General features: G+C 40.1%; 2 protein-coding genes across 5 annotated transcripts; both read left to right on the top strand.

The window, feature by feature from the left end:
* The first annotated feature begins 610 nt into the window (after positions 1-610).
* Positions 611-9,355, top strand: ccdc22 (CCC complex scaffolding subunit CCDC22). 3 transcript variants are annotated; one of them, XM_027033125.3, is made up of 16 exons: positions 611-1,031; positions 1,358-1,535; positions 2,156-2,288; positions 2,901-3,007; positions 3,298-3,382; positions 3,479-3,648; positions 4,319-4,531; positions 4,735-4,926; positions 6,387-6,506; positions 6,585-6,701; positions 6,877-6,978; positions 7,135-7,242; positions 7,380-7,475; positions 7,591-7,650; positions 7,912-7,986; positions 8,260-9,355. In XM_027033125.3, the coding sequence occupies exons 1-16, from the start codon at positions 982-984 to the stop codon at positions 8,377-8,379; spliced, it is 1,926 nt and encodes a 641-aa protein (XP_026888926.2). In that variant the 5' UTR covers positions 611-981; the 3' UTR covers positions 8,380-9,355. The 3 variants fall into 3 exon arrangements, with proteins under 3 accessions (XP_026888926.2, XP_081563441.1, XP_081563442.1); XM_081707315.1 differs by having other exon boundaries at positions 6,387-6,701; XM_081707316.1 differs by lacking the exon at positions 611-1,031 and having other exon boundaries at positions 1,396-1,535; positions 2,901-2,996; positions 6,387-6,701.
* A 795-nt stretch (positions 9,356-10,150) lies between these two features.
* nt5dc2 (5'-nucleotidase domain containing 2) lies at positions 10,151-19,560 on the top strand. 2 transcript variants are annotated; one of them, XM_027033124.3, is made up of 14 exons: positions 10,152-10,586; positions 10,808-10,992; positions 11,269-11,343; positions 11,466-11,521; positions 12,085-12,178; positions 12,682-12,810; positions 13,869-13,929; positions 14,381-14,483; positions 14,658-14,759; positions 14,973-15,054; positions 16,147-16,233; positions 16,496-16,636; positions 17,118-17,182; positions 18,593-19,560. In XM_027033124.3, exons 1-14 carry the CDS (start codon positions 10,232-10,234, stop codon positions 18,852-18,854), a joined length of 1,797 nt encoding a protein of 598 aa, XP_026888925.2. In that variant the 5' UTR covers positions 10,152-10,231; the 3' UTR covers positions 18,855-19,560. The 2 variants fall into 2 exon arrangements, with proteins under 2 accessions (XP_081563443.1, XP_026888925.2); XM_081707317.1 differs by lacking the exon at positions 17,118-17,182 and having other exon boundaries at positions 10,151-10,586; positions 18,593-18,756.
* The last annotated feature ends 4 nt before the right edge of the window (positions 19,561-19,564 follow it).

Genomic DNA, 19,564 nt, shown 5'->3' with positions numbered 1-19,564 from the left:
AATCATGAAGAAATGTAAGATAAATTTAAGATAACTGGACTAATCAGATAACTGGACTATGTCCACTAAAATGGACATATCTGTCATTTGTTTTATGACTAGTGAGATCATTTTGGATATCTTAATTTTATATCTTGAATTAGTATTATGTCGTAAATTAATCAGATAGCTTTAATGCAAATCTGTTCAGATCAATAAATGTTAAAACTGCTTGCCATAAAAAAATAGGTGACAGATGTAGTGACAGACTGGCAAAGGTGTAACTAGCAAAGACAAAGCCCAATATTACACAAAACGTTTTGCACTAATAGTAAAATTAAACGTTTTTATATCAAATGTGTTCATGTTACCTTTATTTTAGTTTATTTATATTCTAATCTGATCACTTACTTGTCCTTTTAAAAATGTTAAATGTTTGTGTTCTTCATTACTTCTGTAGTTAAACGTTTGAAGAACAAAATCGACTGTTAAAATCAGTGCGCACGTGTTAAACGTCATTCTTAATCATGCGACTTGAGTAGAAAGTGCTTGTGGGAAACACTGTTTTGTTGGCGGAGGTTTAAATAACGACTATAGCTATTGAGGTATTAGAAAACTACACATCCCATCGTTCACTGCGGCGGGCACTCCTAGCGTATGACTTCCTTTACACTTTTACTAGATTCTTTAGACTTGACGCAAAAGGCTTGTATTCTTACCATGTCATATGTTTTAACAGTGTTGTAAAGACTCTTATGTATCGCTGGGAGCAATATTTCGAAATCCAAATGGGAATTCGGTGATCGTATCTGTAGTTCTCTATCGCTAGTTGTTTACCTTTACGTCTTAGTTAGCAACCCCACAGTACCTTAGAATATAGGCAATGCTAATGCCTGATCAGCTATAGCTGTTTGCAAGGAGCCATATGATATTCATTTGGTTGCCCGTGGTGGGGGTTCTTGAAACGTTAGAAGGATTTGTCTTTAAAGATCTCTTTCAGAAATGGAAGAAGTTGATAGGATTTTAATCCATTCTCTAAGGCAAACTGGCACGTAAGTTGCAAAGGGTTTAAATGAGCTAAAAATGAGTAATCAGCAGGCTGCATGCCTGTTTGTGTCATATGACTCATTTGTTTAGGTTTTATTTTTCTTTATATTTGTATAAGAAATGATATAAATGTATTTTTCTGAAGAAATTTGGGAATTGCATACATTACACACTGAAGTAAACCAAGTAACTTTCAGCCTTGTGTGTGTGTGTGTGTGTGTGTGTGTGTGTGTGTGTATTTTTTTTAGCATCTACCTACCACCTGTCTATGTCCCTCTAAATTCAGGTGTTTTGTTGTAAAGCGGCATATTATATCCCCTTTTGCCCACAGAGACATAGATGACGATGTGCAAAGTATCAAGCAATTCTCCAGTGAGCTGATAGTAGAGGCAGTTGTGCGATGCCTGCGTGTGATTGACCCAACCTTGGGCAATGGCCTGTCCCCCTCACTGCCCCCTGGCATGTCAGCCCGCTTCAGGGTGGGAATGAGCCTGGCCCAAGCCTGCCAGGTGAGAGATGGGGAAACTTGGCTTCATTGTGTGCTGCTTGAATTCTGGGCCATGTAGGTTGCAGTTGCATTGCTTTAAAATAGCATGTCCTGGCTCAAAGACTGCACAGAAATCTCTAGCTTTAAGTTATGCAAGGTGTATGCAAAATGTCCAGGGCTGAATTCCTTTGAATCTAGCCTGTGCTGTGTTTAACGCCCTAGTCCACTGATGGAAAAGAAGGAAAGTGGAACCATTCCTTCTTGGTCTAATGAATATGAAAAAGCAAGCAAAAAAGAAGTAAAAAGTAAAAATGTAGAAGCAATACATTTCTCAAATGCATCTAGAATTTCAAAGTTAGTATGTGGTTTAAAACCACTTGGGGTTCTTGTATGTACATATGGTATTTACTGCTGAAGCTTTCAGACTTTTCTCTGTCTAAATACACTCTTTCTTTAAATATCGTGGGTAGACCAGAATTTGCTGTTCTAAAGTATTTTGTTAATCTTTTAAATAAGGACTCTGCATTATGCAAATGTGAAATAACTTCCTGTCTTTTGGAAATTTAGTTTCCTGCTTTATGTCATCATCCTTCCATAATTTCAAGCCTCGTTAAAGAATTGCACTGGTGACTTCTTGTGTAGGACTTGGGCTATAAAGGAGAGAGTGGCTACCAGACGTTCCTGTATAGTAATGAACCTGAGATCCGCTCACTGCTCATGTTCCTCGTGGAAAAACTGCCTAGAGAAAGTGCGGAGGCCTTGGACCAGCCAGCAGGTATTCCACGCTAAGGTTATCCAAAATTAGGGTTATGTTTGTTATATAAAATGGGTTTTTGGATATTCCTTTGAATATGAGCCCTTGGAGGATTTCCCATTCAGTTCTAGTTTAGGCAGAATAGTGATGATGGTATGTGGCTTTTACATAAATAGACTTTTTGATACGTTTTTTCTATATGAAATGTATTGTTTATATTTTTGGGAAATGGCCAAAACCAACTCCATTCATGACTGTAATAACATTCTTGTGTGACTTTGGTTTTGATGTTTTGTTTTTTTGTTTTCCACTCCATTGTCTTTGAGTCAGACAACATTGTTTTGAGTCACACCAAAAGGAGAGATTTCATTTTTAGCCAACCTGGTTTATTTGTGTTCCCACCAAGTTCAAACTGTACAAAACATTTTTTTTTTCAAAGCTATAGCTACATAGCTATAAAAGTCACCGTGAGCTACCTGATGTTTCCTGATTACAGAATAATTTCATACATGTTACATCTTGATATTAGGAAGTCTGGCATGCCTGGAATGACAAAAAAGAAACTTCCAGGTTTACAGTCAGCATTGTGCTTTCTCATGGCCATTGCTTCCTGACTCATTTCTCCCCTCCCAGGGAAGTCTGCTCTCCTTCAGAAAGCCATCGCAGCCCAGATTAAAACCCAGCTGGCCTTACCCTGGCTGCCCCCGTCCTGCAGGCTGTCCCTCCATTGTAAGACACAGGTACAACACTGACATGTACTCATGGGGGAGGGCTGCACTGACAGATTTTTAAAAGTGTAATGCAGTTAAGTAAGCTTAAGATAAAGCATTGCCTTCATGCATGTTTCATGGGAAACTCAACGTAATATATTAAAGAAATTTAGAAGTATGTTTTATTTGTGTATATGGATAGTTTACAAAAATTAAAGAAATCAATTATCACATCTCTTCTTAATCAAAATTGGTTTTTAGCCATGCTGATGTGGATACTCATCCAGTTATACTTAGTAATAATGTAAATTTGTCTCCAGAGTTCAGGTCCATGTCATAGTTTCCATGCCATGCAGCTGAGTCTGCCATACTCTCTGAAGGCACCCACCAAGAAACAGGCTAAAGGTAGGTGTAACTTTGTGGCACGCTTGCTGTTACTTTCCTGCATTAGAGCTACAAAGAAAAAGGCAGTACAGTAATACCATTATAAATTTCTCTCAGAGGTGAAGGAGTATTGGAGGGAGTATTTGCTGCCTGTAACATCCCAGCCTTCCCACCATGCCTCGGTGCCTGCCTCTCTGCTAGAAAATCATGCGTCTGAACTCAGCGCAGCTCAGGAGTGGGAGAGCGAGTGGAACAGCCAAGGCCTTCTGTCCAGACTCACTCCTGAGGTTGGCTCCATCTCTAACTCACCCCACCAACACAGGAGTTATTCATTCTCGTGATGGGACCTACAAGACAGTCATCACAAATTAGTTTAGCCACATGTTTCTCATCATGTACATTTTAGAAATATGTATCAGTAGGCAAAGTATGTACATGAGCTGAGATTACAAATCTTTGTAGGAAGGCTCTTAGCTTTACCCCGTTCTTCCTTCCTAGTTACAGTTCGCTTTAAAGACAGAGACATACGTGTTAAGTGAGATACCCAGTCATGTCCTTCACGCTAATGTGACATTCAGCATGTAGGCGTGCCTTGGCTGGCCTGCTGCCTCTCTGTGCTGACATTTCACACCTCACCTCAGTATTCACTGCATTTTAAGTCTACACATTGGCCAGTTGACTGAACTCTAGAAGCTATTCCTGTGCCCCTAAAGTCAACAAGTACTAGCTGACATTTTTGTCTTTAGTGTGAATGCCAACAGTGTGTGGGGGATTTATTGAAGAGTGTAAGATTAGAAAACCATCTTCCCTTGCTGCTGTGAATCCATCTATAGTGACAGAAAACACTCGAAGTGCAGAGTTGTAGGAAATATTGTTCATTTAAAATGGAATAGTTCTGAAGGACTGAGAACAGTGAAACATGTATCTAAACTGAGCTCACCACTTTCACTGCAACAGGAGTACTGCTCAAGAAAAAGGGCGCGGCTACAAAAGCGAATCGAGGAGCAGCTGAGGGCTGCTACCCAGCCCCGGCCTGACACACACAGCACCACTCGCTCAACCTCTGACCTCACTGACTTGCTGAACTCCTTCGGTGGGACCACCACAGGGGTAGACATCCTGGCCAAAGGCACTCGTTTCACCCACTCTGAGAAGTTCACCTTCACGCAGGTATTCACCAACATGGAGCATGTTGGTTTGCTAAAAGATTTACGGCTGTTCCTTGGAGTTGGCTTTCTGTCTTCCTCTAAGGTTACAGCAGTAAAAATTGACTTGAAGTTTAGAAGTGTCCCTGTGGCTTGGAGACAGAGCTTAAAGTCATTGGCTTTTTCTGAGTGGTACATCAACACACCTGAAATGTCTTTATTTACCAGGAGCCTGAGAAAGCTGCCCAACAGATGGCAGCAGCAGCAAGTATACTTCCCAGCTCGCACCAATCAGAGGAGGACCTGAAAGCCAAGCAGGAGGTGGAGATCTCCGCCCTCCAGGAGCAGCTGCAGCAGCTTTCGGTACAAATGGAAGAGGTGGGCGGAGACATCAGGCAGCTCACAGTGTCCATTCATCAGGTAATGACTGCTCTGTAAAAAACAGTGACATGGTGCTTAAATGCTGTTCTAGAATACTTTTATTCCTCAGCTAATATATGTGGTCTTTCAATGTTGTGAGGCTTTGTTTTCGTAACCTTACATGTGTATTCTGGCTTAAAATGTGGTCTTAAATGTACATCCTGGAAAAATGTCTATTTTTAATAAATGACAATCAAATTAGCACCTTGAAAATGGAATGTAGTTTTGGGGAGGTCAGTGGAACAGATTGTCACTGACCCTAGCCTATTGGGTCAGAGGAAGATGAAACTCAGGAGCAGCACTTAAGCCAAGTCAGGTTTGTTGTCATTTTCATTCAGACGGCAGAGCATTTTGAACAAACAATGAAATTCTTACGCCACAGCAGTGTGCTGTTTCTGAAGCAAAGTGCATGTGAAAGCAAGTAAAACGAGACAAACAAGGGGGCTACTGCACTTAACAGAATACTGCAATAGACAATAAAAGTGGTAGGCAGGGTTAAATAGCTGAAAGTGCACACTATTTGCTATATGGATGTATGGAATCATTAAGTCGGAGAGGACTTGGTAATGTAAACAGGGAGAACTATTGTATACTATACAGTCATTATCACTGAGATGATGAGTAAGTGAGGGAAAAGATGAAAGGAATCATTCAGTGTGTACTGAGTCCTAAAGACCTGTAGGAAGGTGTTTTGATGTTTCAGATGTTTGCCAGTGGGTAGAGATGAGAACTGGGCTTAGGATGTGGATGAGAGGCATCCATGATGATAGTCTCTGCCCTCACCCAACATTGAGTCTCATAAATATGGTGGAATTGAGAGAGGTCAATACCATAGAGTTGTGAGGCAGTCCTGAAAAGGCTTTTTGTAGGAGTTTGAGATCATGGGATTGCCTAACCATACCATGATAACTGCAGATGAAACACTGAAGCTGTTTTATCTCCTTATGAGAACAGTTGTGGTTGTGCCTCTTTGAGAGTTCTGCTGAAATTTAGGGACCAAGAGATTGAGTCTAACTGCACACCCAAAAATCTGGAGCTGCTGACATTTTAGAAACAAAAGACATTGATTTTGATGGCTATTGTTTCTGGAAGTGCACCATAAGCTCCTTGGTTTTGGTATCATTAATGGCAAGAATGTTGCTGGCTTGTTTTTCAACAGTGAACCTTCATCTCAATTTCTAAAAAGTGTGCCTGTTTTGAACTAGTAATCTCAGATGGAGCCTCACTGCCTGAAAGAGGAAGCAAGCAACTTTAATTTCCTGTGGGGTAGCTGTATTTATCCTGTTTCTTCCTCACTGACTTAGATCATCAGACCCAGATGAGTCTTGTGTACAAGAGTGCACTCTTCCATACAGAGGTCTTGACTGATTTTTCAGTACGTCATGGACTGAAAACGTTTTAGACCAATATGGGGTTATATAATGTGTACATTTTGTGTGTGTATGCATGTGGCCTGCTAGGTGTCCGATGAGCTAAAACGGAGAGAGTTGAGCAATTCTGAGAAGGAGGACACAGTCAGAGTGAAGAAACAGACCATCAACCTTCTACCAGATGCTGAGAACAACCTGGTCAAATTACAGGTATGGGAGCCATGCTCACAGTTCACAGACTCAAACACACTAGTCTATGTGCTTTGCTGCATTCTCAGTCTGTTTCAGAGCCTGGTGGAGGCCAGCGCTAAGCGAGTCGTTTATTTGGCCTCACAATGGGAGAAACACAGGGCACCACTTATTGACGAACACCGCCGTCTCAAAGAGCTGTGCAGTAACCGAGAGGTACAGCCACTTTCTTCTTTGCTGTTTTGTAAAGATGTTGATAGATGTGATTTATAGTGATACTAAAATTTGTTATTGCTTAAAACATGTATTTGCTTTAGATATGTACACAAATTGGTTTGCGTGTGGATGTATGAGTATGAAAGAAAAAGCCATTTCTGAAATATTTCACTAGATGGAGTCCTCCAGGAAGTTATGTGAAATCAAGGATCTCCATGATAAAATCCGGCAATCTGCTGAGGAGGCCAAAAAAAAAGAGAGCCTGTATAAGCAACTGGTAGGGAAGAGAAGGCTCTGTTTACATTTTTCATTATTTTCATTCATTAAAGGGAAACAGCACATCTTTTGTGGGCACACTTCTGGGGGACTTGTATGCCATGAGCATTTGTGTAGAATGTATTTAAACCTTCTTCACCCTGTTCTCTTGGTGCAGATAGCAGAGTACGATACTTTGCCTAAAGATGTGTCCCGTTCAGCCTACACAATGAGGATCCTTGAGATCATCAGCAACATTAAGAAACAGAAAGAGGAAATTACAAAGGTGTTTAGAATGAATCCCCTAACCACCTACTGCTGAGGCCACACGCACTAGTGTGATTTGATCAAGCTAATGTCTCAATGTGGTGCATCATCACAGTTGAATGGTTTAACTACACAAACTTTGCTTGTTCCTGGCAGATCTTGTCAGATACTAAGGAGCTGCAGAAGGAGATCAATGGACTTACAGGAAAGCTTGATAGGACATTTGCTGTAACGGATGAACTGGTTTTTAAGGTAAGTTCCCAGTCAAAATGAGTGTAGCTGAATCCATTCAAGTGGAGAAATTAAACCAGAAATGTTCATTTTGAATGAATGTTTTTGTTTTTGCTCACTTTTTTCTGCCACACAGGACGCTAAGAAAGATGAGTCGGTTCGTAAATCTTATAAGTACCTGGCTGCCTTACATGAGGTAAGAGTAGTCTGCCCTATGATCTGTTCACAAGCAGAACATGTCAGTAAATCACCAACTACAAAAGTATTTCCTTACATAATATAGAGGATTTTGGTATTTGACGTCATCCTGTCAATATGATATTGTGGTGGAGTTTCACAGAGGCTGTGGTTTTACAAAACCAAGCTGTTGTCCAGTAATTACATGTGTACACAGAAAGATCTTAAGAGTTGGTTCCTATGGCTTCCTCACAGTTTGATCCATCTTTTCTCCTCTCAGAACTGCACCCAGCTTATTCAGACCATTGAGGATACTGGCACCATAATGAGGGAGATCAGAGATTTAGAGGAACAGGTGTGAACTTCACTTGTATATCAGAGTGTGTTTGTTTCATGTTGGTCATGTTCAGTTCATTGTAAATTGGGATAGTTATAAGATGCCATTAACTCTGATTCTGACCAAAATGTGTGGAACTGATTAGAGAAAATGTGTTTTCTCTTTTATTGCTAGAAATGAGTGATGAATACAGAGTAGTGCACCTACAATATATTTTCAATAGCATTAATATCAATATATAAAGGACAATTTTTTTTGTATTCACCAGACTTGTTTCTCTCTTTTCTGTAGATTGAGACCGAGCATGGTAAAAAGACGGTTAGTAACCTGGAGAAAATTCTGGAAGACTATAAGGCTATTCGACAGGAAAACTCTGCACTAGCTGCCAAGATCAGAGAAGGCCAAGTCTAACATGGTGGTGTTTGCTTGTACTTCAGATACTGATTGGCTGTTGTGGTATAGCTAGTGGCATTCCATCTCCAAGGTTATAAGCCTTACATCATCTCTTTAATAATGTCTTGATCCACATATCTACAACACTGCTTGTTTGCTGGAGATGTGGACACAGCATTCTTTTGCATCAAAATGACACAAATTTAGTATGTCGTGAAAATGTTAACTGATACTAACCCTAGCCATCTGAATGAGATGCTTGTTTTTTTTTCATTCTGCCATGACTGCAGTGGTTCAAGGAGAACTAGTAGTTACACTTTTCCTTGTACAAACAGCAAGTTTTGCATAATACACAGTGAACGTTTGTGTAGATAAAAGTGTCTATTAACTGTGACAGCTAATTTTGTACCAGTCACATCTGTTCACAAGAACTTTGGAAAACGGTCAGTTTGAAATTGAGAATTTGTCAGATTTTTAATGAAAACACTGTAGTGTCTTGCACATGATTTTGGATGGTGAAGTTGCAAGTAATGACCCCAAACCGGTTTCTGTAATGTAAACAGAAATTTACATTTTAAAACGATTCATTGGTGAACAATTTATCATGTCTTCAGCTGTCAAACTGAAAATGACTGTTTAACCAGGCAACTCCAGTAACATCCCAGAGGAGGTGAAATGTAAAGTGGATCATTACTGGTCCAACAGAGTATTTTCCAAAAGCACGATTTGAGATGAAGCCAATACCAATGCAGTTAACTTGTCCAGACATTTTGTTCCTATTTGATGTGCACTGTCTGTAGTAGAATTAATTGATTTGAAACTATTGGAGAACTTTTGGCCAATGTAAGGAAACTGAGGTAATGGACATTTTCTACAGTATGGGTTAGACACATCACTATTTCTTTTTATACTATGATCCAATGATTGTCTCTCATTTGATTAAAGAGAACGCAGTTGGGAGTGTAAAAGTGTTGATTAAACGTATTTCCACTTTTGTGTGCTTTTACATACTGATATATACAATAATGCAATTTAGGTGTACGGTATTCGTACTATTTTAAAGGAATAGTTTCCCCACTTAATTATAGAGCAGAGGTAAAGAACTCTTACGATATAGTTTGTCATTGTAAGTTCTCGTGTAGTATTGAGTTTATGTTTACCCGCGGGAGGGAGAGGACATTCATCATTGCGATGTCCTATCTCCATATCAGGAGGTGGTTTACGCATTCTACAAACCAGTTCGACTGATCTGTATAGATAACGCATATCAGGAATTATCACAAAACGCAGGAAACGAAAAGTTCAGTTTGCACAAGTTTTATCAACTTAAGATACCCAAACTTTATTTTACCTCCTTACTGAGCAAGTCAGCATTTTTATATGTGCGCTTTTAGAATCACACTCTTCGATTATTTAAAACAAATTCTCAAAAGGGAGGTTCCCCTTGCTACGGTCGAAATAGGAACAACTAATCGTCATTGCCCAAGGACAAAACGTTACAGCACGCAGGCACAGATGTAGTTTAGTCACGTAGTACATGCAGGCGTCGCCGCTTGCCATCCATGCAGATGGTTGGCCAATAGGCTCACAAAAAAATATGACGCTAGGCAACGGATTGGCTGAACTGGCATATCTAGACTATTTCCTCCCAGAAACAAACATCTTACTCATCAAAAACACTTTCTGTGCCTTATTGGTTTATTCAAATGGCAATCAATGTTACACGGGAATATGATTGGCTTGTAAAATATTAGCCCCACCTTTATCTTTTCTGGTGAAGTTTGCTGCACGAGTGTTCCTAGTGTTCGTGGGGGAAGGGACTGGGAGCTTCATAAACAAGTAGGCAGTAGCTGAGTCTAGCATAACAGAAATGTCCCGTAGAAGATTAGGCAACTTAGGCCGTGCTCTGTGGCAGAAAAGCTGCAACACGTCGCTCTGTGCAGGATTAAAGATTCCTGCTTTTGCCTGTGGCAGCTTCGCATCAGCTCAAAACGACCCGAAATGCTGCAAAGAAAGACACAATAACATATCTCCAACAAACGTGGCAGCTAACTCCCATTCGGTTCCACCCGCAGCAACATCGCATAGACACCACGTCGGAGGAAAGCTGCGAGGGGAAGAATCTCTCGCAAAGTCTGGGAGGGCATTTTCTTCAACTGCCCCTCAAATCGACCACAAAACTTACTTGTGGGGAAGATACACCGAAATGAAACGACTCGTGCACGGTGAGCCGAATGTCTTTTATACACGACGTTTAATCGGCTCCGATTGTTGGTAAGATTTGTCCAGTCATGATATGATTATTTTTTGACGATGGGTGCTGGCACTATTCACTTAGTTCTCTGATTTGTTTTAAACGTGGGCAATCGTAATCGAAGCTGCCTTGTAAAGCGGATCCTAATAATCTATTTAAATGTTTGATGCTAATAATGTACATCCCCCTCAGATTTGATTCCCCCCGGAGTATGCAATCTGCTCAACCCCTCCACCATCTACGCCAACAATGAGGTGAACTTGGAAGAGGTGGACATCTACGGCTTTGATTATGATTACACTCTTGCCCTTTACTCCGACTCTTTGAATGAAATGATCTACAACAAAGCACGACAGTTCCTGATAGAACACTACAAGGTCTGTTCATCTTTATGAACATTGTGTGAAAATATTAATATCTCTTCCCTTTTAAATCATTGAATAAGTGAAGGAGTCTGAATTTTTCACTATGTCAAGTATTACAGTGCCAAAATGCAATTTTGCTTGCTAAGACTGCTGTGTATTTGAATAAATTTAGGATACTGTATTAAATGTTTCTTTACTGATAACATCTTGATCTAGTCATATGATGATTCTGATATGTTTCATGTTTGATAATCATGATGGCTGGGTTCTTGCTTGATTCTTTTGTAGTATCCTCAGGGTATCAAAAAGTACAACTACATCCCTAACTTTGCAGCTCGGGGTCTTCATTATGATATACAGAAGGTATATCCTGAGTACACTGTGAATGACAATTTTGAAATAATGACATTATCCATGTTTTAGAAATTATTTTTAAGAGGGGGTGGCTGTGTTCCACTGAGTGATGAGTTGTCTGTGTAATTTAGGGTCTTCTGATGAAAATAGATGCCTTCCATTACATTCAGATGGGTACAGTGTATAGGTAAGTTGTCCTATATTTCAGCAAACATTGGTCTTATGCGCATTATGAAATTAGGGCTGTAACACCTTTTATTAATTGTATTAATGTATAGATTGGATTCCCTGCCATTTCAATTGCCTCTGCCCTCTGATAACAATTCCACATCAAACTGCTCAAGTGCTTATTCTCAAAGGACTCAAAATGACCCAGATTATGCTTTTTAAATAACACTGCATTATTCTGGGCCTGAACATTTTGTTGTCATTTTTGTTTATGTCAGTGACAATCTGTTCCACTGACCTCCCCAAAACTACATTCCATTTTCAAGGTGCTAATGCACACGATATATTCTGCATGCCTACTATTTGATAAAACAAATCACATCTAAAGAGAAATGTGAGCAAACGTTCAGCTGTATATGAAGGCAAAAAAATACAATGTTGCACATTTTGACTTCCAGAACTTTAACTTTAATTGGACTGATACAAATAAACCTAAATCTGTTTGACTCAAAACAACAGTTTAATCCTAATTGGGTTAAGATGATGCTTCAGACCTCTAATTTGAGATGTTTTCTACAAAAGGGGTCTGAAGCCTGTTCCGGATGAGGAAGTCATGCGCTTGTATGGAGGTTCCAACCACGTCCCTCTCCACCAAGTCAGCGGCTTCTATGGCAAGGTTATTGTTCCTTCTTGTTTATTTGCGTTAAAAAGGCTGCTGCTCTAGGAGTAATAGAGTGTTTCCTTTTGATCTTTACATACATAATGTGCTTTCCTTCATTGCTGAAATGTCTCTAGAAAACAAAGTATGACCGCCCTCAGTGCAGTTTCCGTCTTCGTGCTTGGTCTGTTCACATGAAAATGTTGTCAAAGATTTAATATACTTCTCTCTGTCATATTGGTTTACTTACTACACTAAAACTGTTTTTGTTTTGGGTCTGATTTCTATAAGTTCTGTAAACAATGTGTTACTCTACAACGTCTTAGTAGACCAAATAAATGCACTTAACATGGAAAAAAGTGTGCGTTATGCATTGTCTTTACTTACGGAGTTTGTTGTGTGTGTTCTCTCTCACTCCAATTGGATCCCACAGGATTAGCAATATTCGCCCCATTTTTCTAAATGACCAGATAAATGTGTGTACCATTGTGGAACTTTTTTGTTTTTTGTTTGATCTCCAGGGGCCCAAAATGAAGCAGTTCATGGATATTTTCTCCATCCCAGAGATGACACTTTTGGCTGCCGCTAATGACTACTTCATTTCCAGTGATATCGAATATGACCCTGTGCACCTCTACAAAGATGTGTCTGTAAGTGTGCTTTCAGTACTGTACCTTTACCATTCAGCAAATAAATATAAACATAATGCATTTTGAATGTAGAAATACAATTCTGGGCACAGAATGTTTCGTGTGATACATAAGTCAGTAATTGTTATACCAGTCTCTGGTACTCTAGTTGTCTAAAGTCAGCAGAGGAGTTTCTTAAAACTTGTAGTTGTACTGTCAGGGAAAACCAAACCTCATACATTCTCCACTGAATTGTGGTTGTGAGCAATTTGTTTTTATTCAGGTAAGTATCTTGGAACTGAACAGGGGGCTAGAGTAGTGGTTTGTTTTATTAAGCTGTGCTGCACAGTGGGGTGGAGTGGGACGAAGTATTCTGCTGTTCTGGTGTTTTTTCCCTGCCTTATCCTGCTTCGAAATGGACCCACTTATGTGTACAGAGAGAGTAGGGGGAAAAGTCTAGTTGACTGTCCCCACAGTGGGACACTGTGAATACGTAGCTGCTGCCAACCTCAATCTTCCACCCCACTGAACAGCCTGACAGACAAAGGTCTGCATTTAGTGGCCACACAGGATTAAATTGGGTTTGTTATGATTTCTCGCATAGAAGACTCTGAAAGTCCTTTTTTTGAAGACTTCACTATAATATTTGCGTGATAACAGAGTGTACCATCTATACCTAAATGCCTATGAAAAGGAGGGGGGGAAAAAACCCTGGCGTTCCATCAGAAGTAAAGCTCAGTCAGGCCTTTTTTTGGAGGGGCTAAATTTCTGTACAGAGGGCATAGTTATTGATTTGCATTTTTCCAGTTTTATATGCAGTAGTCTGTTCTAGGTGTTAAAGTGAAGCAATAAGTGAAATAAAAAGGCAGTGGTAGCTCAGTGGTTAAGGAACTCTACTTGTAATGGGAAGGTTGCCATTTCAAGCCCCACCACCAAGTTGCCACTGTTGGGCCCCTGAGTAAGGCCCTTATCTCTCAATTGCTTGAGTGTCCCAAATGTAAATGGTGCTGTTTCTCAGATGTCTTGTCTTAATCACACCATGCTAATGCTCTAAAGATTCACTGACTGTGTCTCCATAGGATGCTATTGGAATGGTGCACATCAAGGGCTACATGTACAAGTGGATAATGCAAGACCTAGGTAGGAATCTGGTATTTCATTTGCCAATAATATTACCAGGTTCACAGACCTGACAACTGTTTTGGAGACTTGAATTTTGTAAGCGCAAAGTAACTATATGTATGGTCGGTTTAACACCAGATGTCAGCAATTTGATTCAAGTTTGGGTAACTGTTTTGCAGTCTGTGCTGAAATCAGTGACTCTGTGCAGGGTTCACGTTACGCAACTCATTCTCACATAAGAGCTTTGTTTTGAAGCATGTTCCTTGGTTAGCCACACACGACATGGTCCCCCACTTTCATTTTAACATTTACAAATTTAAACACTGTCCACAGACAGGCTGAACAAAAAAAAATGTTTTGCAATCACATCCCCCTAAAGGTTGCTTAATTTCATGTATATACCCTGAGTATAACTAAAGTGTGGGATAATGTTCTTAAACTGACAGTTCCCCTCCTTTTCTCTCTCCAGAGAAGTATATCCTCAGAGGAGATGAGACTTATGCGGTGTTGCATCGGCTGGCCAGCAATGGGAAGAAACTCTTCCTTATTACCAACAGCCCCTTCAGCTTTGTGTGAGTTTCTATGAATCAGGCTCTGACTCTCACTTTTCTGAAAGCTTTGAGTGTGACAAGTGCAGACTGCACATGTGCAGGCGAGTTGGAGCTTCTTTAAGCAGTAGCCAAGGGCAAGGGTGTGCCATTTCCGGTGTATGAACACAGTGTTTTGTTTTTCCTGATCCTCTGCAGAGACAAAGGCATGAAGTACATGGTAGGAAAAGACTGGAGGGACTTCTTTGATGTCGTTATTGTTCAAGCCGACAAACCACATTTTTTTAACGACTGTATGAAGTACGTCCCTCAACCTTCCCCTTTTCCAAATATAATTTTCAGAAAACAGGGTTACCATATGTTCTGGAGTGAGAGAGCTGATAAAGTCTGTCTGTCAGTGAAGAGGCATTGTTCACATTTTTTTTTTTTTTTTGTGTGTGTGTGTGTGTGGTTTTTTTGTTTGTTGTTTTTTTCTTGTAACATCCTAATTGCTTTGTTCTCCACATTTCTAAGGCCTTTTAGACGTTTGGACAGTAATGGTGACCTCCAGTGGGACAAGATAATGAATTTGGACAAAGGGCAGATTTACAAACAGGTAATTGCTCTGTGGAAGTGTTTTGTTGCTACATGTTTGAGGTTCTTTTTGTGATCAGTAAATAACTGCTACCAACTTAAGATATTGGTCATCAAATATGGAACAGTACCAACTTTGTGGCTATCCTCACCATGTTCAGCCGATTTATAGTATAGCCATGTTTGCACAAACATTCCTGCATCATTTAGCTTAGTCATCTATAACTGTAGTCAAAATCTGGAATAGTTTATCTTCAGTCTCTGAGCAACGAGTACTGAAGCCATTTACTTGTGGGTGAATCATCTGGGAAACAGTATTTGGAGAACATATTAGAGACTCTTTGCTTGTGAAACCTATTTAACGGGAAATAAAGATTCTGTGCTGTAGTTTTCCCAGCACTGATCCTGTGTGAACTGCAGATTGATTAATGTCCCTGACTTGAGTTTTTCATTGTTGAGAAGGGTCAGACACTCAGTTTAACACACTTCAGCAGAGTCCATTGAGCACACACTGACTAAAGTCAATGGGCTTGGCGGGGGGGGGGGGTGACATCACAACATTACCTCTTGATTCCTTTGTGGGGTGGTGGTGGTGGTGGTTGTTGTTGTTTTTGTTGTCTTTGCTCCCCTTGGAGACGTCTGGCTTTGTTGCTGTGAAATGCCATGTCCTGGTAGTAATATTGGATAAAGTAACTCAGCTAAGGGACTGAATATTCTTGAACCTCCAATGGTTCTAACCCTTATTTATCAAAGGCATGTTAGGTGGCTTTTGTGAACTACTGCCTCATTTGTCACCTTTCCTTTAAACTCCTTGTAGAGCATTCTGAATTCCTTTGTGAGTGAGGGCTACCAAGCACACCAGAAAATAGCCCACAGTACTCTCTGAACAGCAAGCTTTTATGAGGTCGATTGGTCATGGCCATTGAACCTTTTATTGCTATGCCCTCAGAAGGGAGGTCTGGTAGGCTAGTTATCACCACAACTCCAAGCCTTAATACACTGCAGCTATGATAAAAAAAAAAAAAATTATTTTTTTGGTCAGACATTCTGCACAATTCTCGTCATTAGCAGTCCAGAGTGAACTTACAGTTTTTTTGTGTGTTTCTTATTTCAGGGAAATCTGGTTGATTTTCTGAAGCTAACAGGTTGGCGGGGCTCCAAGGTGTTCTATTTTGGGGACCATTTGTACAGTGACTTGGCAGTGAGTCCTCTTAATATTTGCTCTGTTTATTTCACTATGTCAGCAAGTATGCAGACTCCTTAATATTGAGTGACAGTTTTATTCTGCATCTAAATATTTTGTGGTGGGTTTTTTTTGGGGGAGGGGGTCGGCAGCATTGATTTTGTGTGACATCTCGTCATAGATGCATCAATGATTTAACATCATTAATATCCTTCACAGACGAACATTACACCATTACATTACATACATCAGTAATGGTGATTTTAATTAAAATGCATAGGACCTGATGCTGCGCCATGGGTGGAGGACAGGTGCGATCGTCCCTGAGCTGGAGGTGGAAACAAAGGTGGTGAATACAGAACAGTATGCGCGGAGTCTCACCTGGCTCCAGGCTCTCACTGGTCTTCTTGAGCGCATGCAGGTACATGTTGCATCTAACTCAAAATGCCTTTCCAGTGACTCTGCCCACTTCTATTCAGTTCCTGACATCACAGAAACGATCATAACGCAAAGCGCAGACTAACACAAAACAAGACTGGTCATGTCCATTATATATAAGTTTAGGGGTTTGATCAAATGGTTCAGTCTAGTGTTAACGCGGAAATTTTACCCTGAAGCAGGAAAACGGCAGTGTGTTGCTTTTTTGTTTGTGGAGTTTTGTCAACATTATTTGTTGCATGGAAACTTGAAATAAGTTGAAGGCTTTGTGCTTTTACAGAGCAAGGACATGCATTCCTGCCTGAGCTCTGTATTGATCTTGGTCAGCAGCTCTGTGTGTTCTTGCAGCTGTTTTAAAGTCACATGTTTCTGATTACCATGGCAATGTTGGGCTGGTTCTCACAGAAACATAAGTATGAGAGTTCTTTGAAACTTCGTGAATAATGTCAGCATTTTTGCCTCAGATGTACCGAGATCCCGAGTCCAAAAAAGTGCTCCAGGACTGGCTGAAAGAGAGAGAAGAGCTCCGGTGAGTGGCTTAAAATATGTGCAATGGATCAGAAATATGCACTATCAAAGTTAATAAAGAAGGGGTGTTGCAGGTTTAGGCTCACAAGGAATAGGAGTAACTTTTTCATAGCAACAGACCTTTTGGGAATGCTGTTATGCATGTATCGGACCATTTCTTGAACATTCCAGAAAGGCAGACTCCCGATCATGCTGAGTGTTTGGGAGTGGCCAGATACATGTCTCAAAAGGAGAATCTCGTCTAATGTGGAACAAAAGACTGTTCCGTTCCTTTAGGGTCTATTTTTGCATTAATTACACTAGTCTATTTTGTCTTGTTTTTTACAGGTCATTCTAGAATTTTTGCTCACTGTCCTGTTCTTTACAAATATGAGTCTAACTAGCCACATTGGCTAGCAAACAGGAAGGAACATTTGCTTACACCCATCCATATGTTTATTTGCAAGTATCCTACATCCATGAGGATGATGGTGAGGCACTTGTGTTGGTCATTCTTGTACATGGATCTTGCATTGCAATTTTCATGACTATTGTGGAGTTTACTTGCATGAGAGAATGTTTGCAATTCATGCATCAGTCTAGCTAATGTTAACCAGCTTTCTTGGTCATCTTGTTAAAACATCTGGGTTTAAGGTTTTTAATACAGATGAGAAAAGAACAAGCTAAGACCACAAATAAACAGTTTTTGTTTGATTTGGTTATAAACACACTCAAACCTGTTGAGTTCTTAAATACTCACTTCTAGGTTCTTTTTTTTGCATCCCTTGATCAGCAGTACTCTTCTGCACTATAATTTCACATACTACGACAAGAAAAACTTTAAAAAATACATCATGTTTGTTGTTCAAAATATGTTTTCATGCTCTAAGTAAGTCTTGTCCTTTTATTAAGCAGTGTCGCATGAAACATAGTAGATGCCACGTTTTATGCCATGGCACCTTTTTGGGAATTACCCAAGAGTCTAATTTATATCTCAAGGATTTCTAGTGTGAAGGATAGCTATAGAATGGACTGCCTTCCAGTTGTTAATGCTGTTGACATACGTGACAAATGCAATGTAGCCCATGGAAGGCTGGCAAATCTAGACTTGTACAGTAGTGTTTGCACACTGGTTATTTGATAGCAAATGTTTTACAAAACACTTCTGAAAGACGTTTGGCCAAACCTGTAGTTTGAGTATTTATTTCCTCTCAATTACCATAGAATTTATTTTTAAATAAAACCTTTTAAACAAAATGCATTTTTCATTTCACAATACATATCGATATGTATACATATTTAAGTTTTTTCCCTGTTGATTTTTAGTTCATTTTGACTTTCCTCTGTCTTAAAGTAAACTTAATATAGGCAAACGACTTTGTATGAATAACTAGCTATTGGTGACCACCTTCATTTTTTTCCCTTTGCACAGGGCTATCACCAAGAACCTGTTTAACCCCCAGTTTGGCAGCATCTTTCGTACGTGCCACAATCCCACATATTTCTCCCGCCGCCTTTGCCGCTTTTCCGATCTCTACATGGCCTCCATCAGTTGTCTGCTGAACTACGACCTGTCCTACACCTTCTACCCACGGCGCACGCCCCTACAACACGAGGCTCCGCTGTGGATGGACCAGCTGTGCACAGGCTGCATGAAAACGCCATTCCTGGAAGATATGGCCCACATACGCTAAAAAAAAAAAAAAAAAACTGCCGCCATAAACTATCTACAAACGCTGTCGAATACCGCACACGTTAAACGCTGTCGAATACTGCACAAAAAAGAAATTACAGACAAGGAAAGGGTCCTGGACGTGTAGTAAGAATCAGGGTCACATCACTTCTGCGAGTAGGAAAATAAAAGGGCAGTTATTCCTGCCGTCAGCCCCTGGTGGAATGGTATTGTAGTCTTGCATTTCGAGTCAGGGTGTTGGCCGTGACTGCACCATCTGCTGGAGTTTCTGTTACTTAGCATTTGCAGTGTTTACGAGACTTTTACAGACGGTAAAGCTTGTGTGAAGAAGGCTGCATTTTGCTTGCAAGGACGTGGCGTTGTGCTTTAGCTAGCTAGCTAACACAGAGTGCTCGAGTCTGGATTGTTTAGATACCCGTTTTACCATTTTTTTGTCAGGTACCTCTAATATTTTTTTATAAGAGCATGAGTTACAAATGGGTTTAGTTAGGAGACATGGACTTTTTTTTTTAATAAAACGCAAGTTGGGAGTGGATGAGGCACCATATACTACTCCATTAATGAACGTGAACAAGCTTAATGAAAAAGTTTGAAAGCCAAGCATATTGAATGTGATGTTTGCTTTTTTTTTATAATCCTTGCAGAACCACTCAATTGGTTCGTTAGTTACATTTAAAAAAACAAATAAAATATACAATATCTTTTAATTTG

The sequence above is a fragment of the Electrophorus electricus genome, chromosome 25, assembly GCF_041902795.1.
Source record: "Electrophorus electricus isolate QZ-2024a chromosome 25, ASM4190279v1, whole genome shotgun sequence".
NCBI classification, from domain to species: Eukaryota; Metazoa; Chordata; class Actinopteri; order Gymnotiformes; family Gymnotidae; genus Electrophorus; species Electrophorus electricus.
Note: the sequence above shows the minus strand (reverse complement) of the source record. Positions and strands in the feature narration are given on the sequence as shown.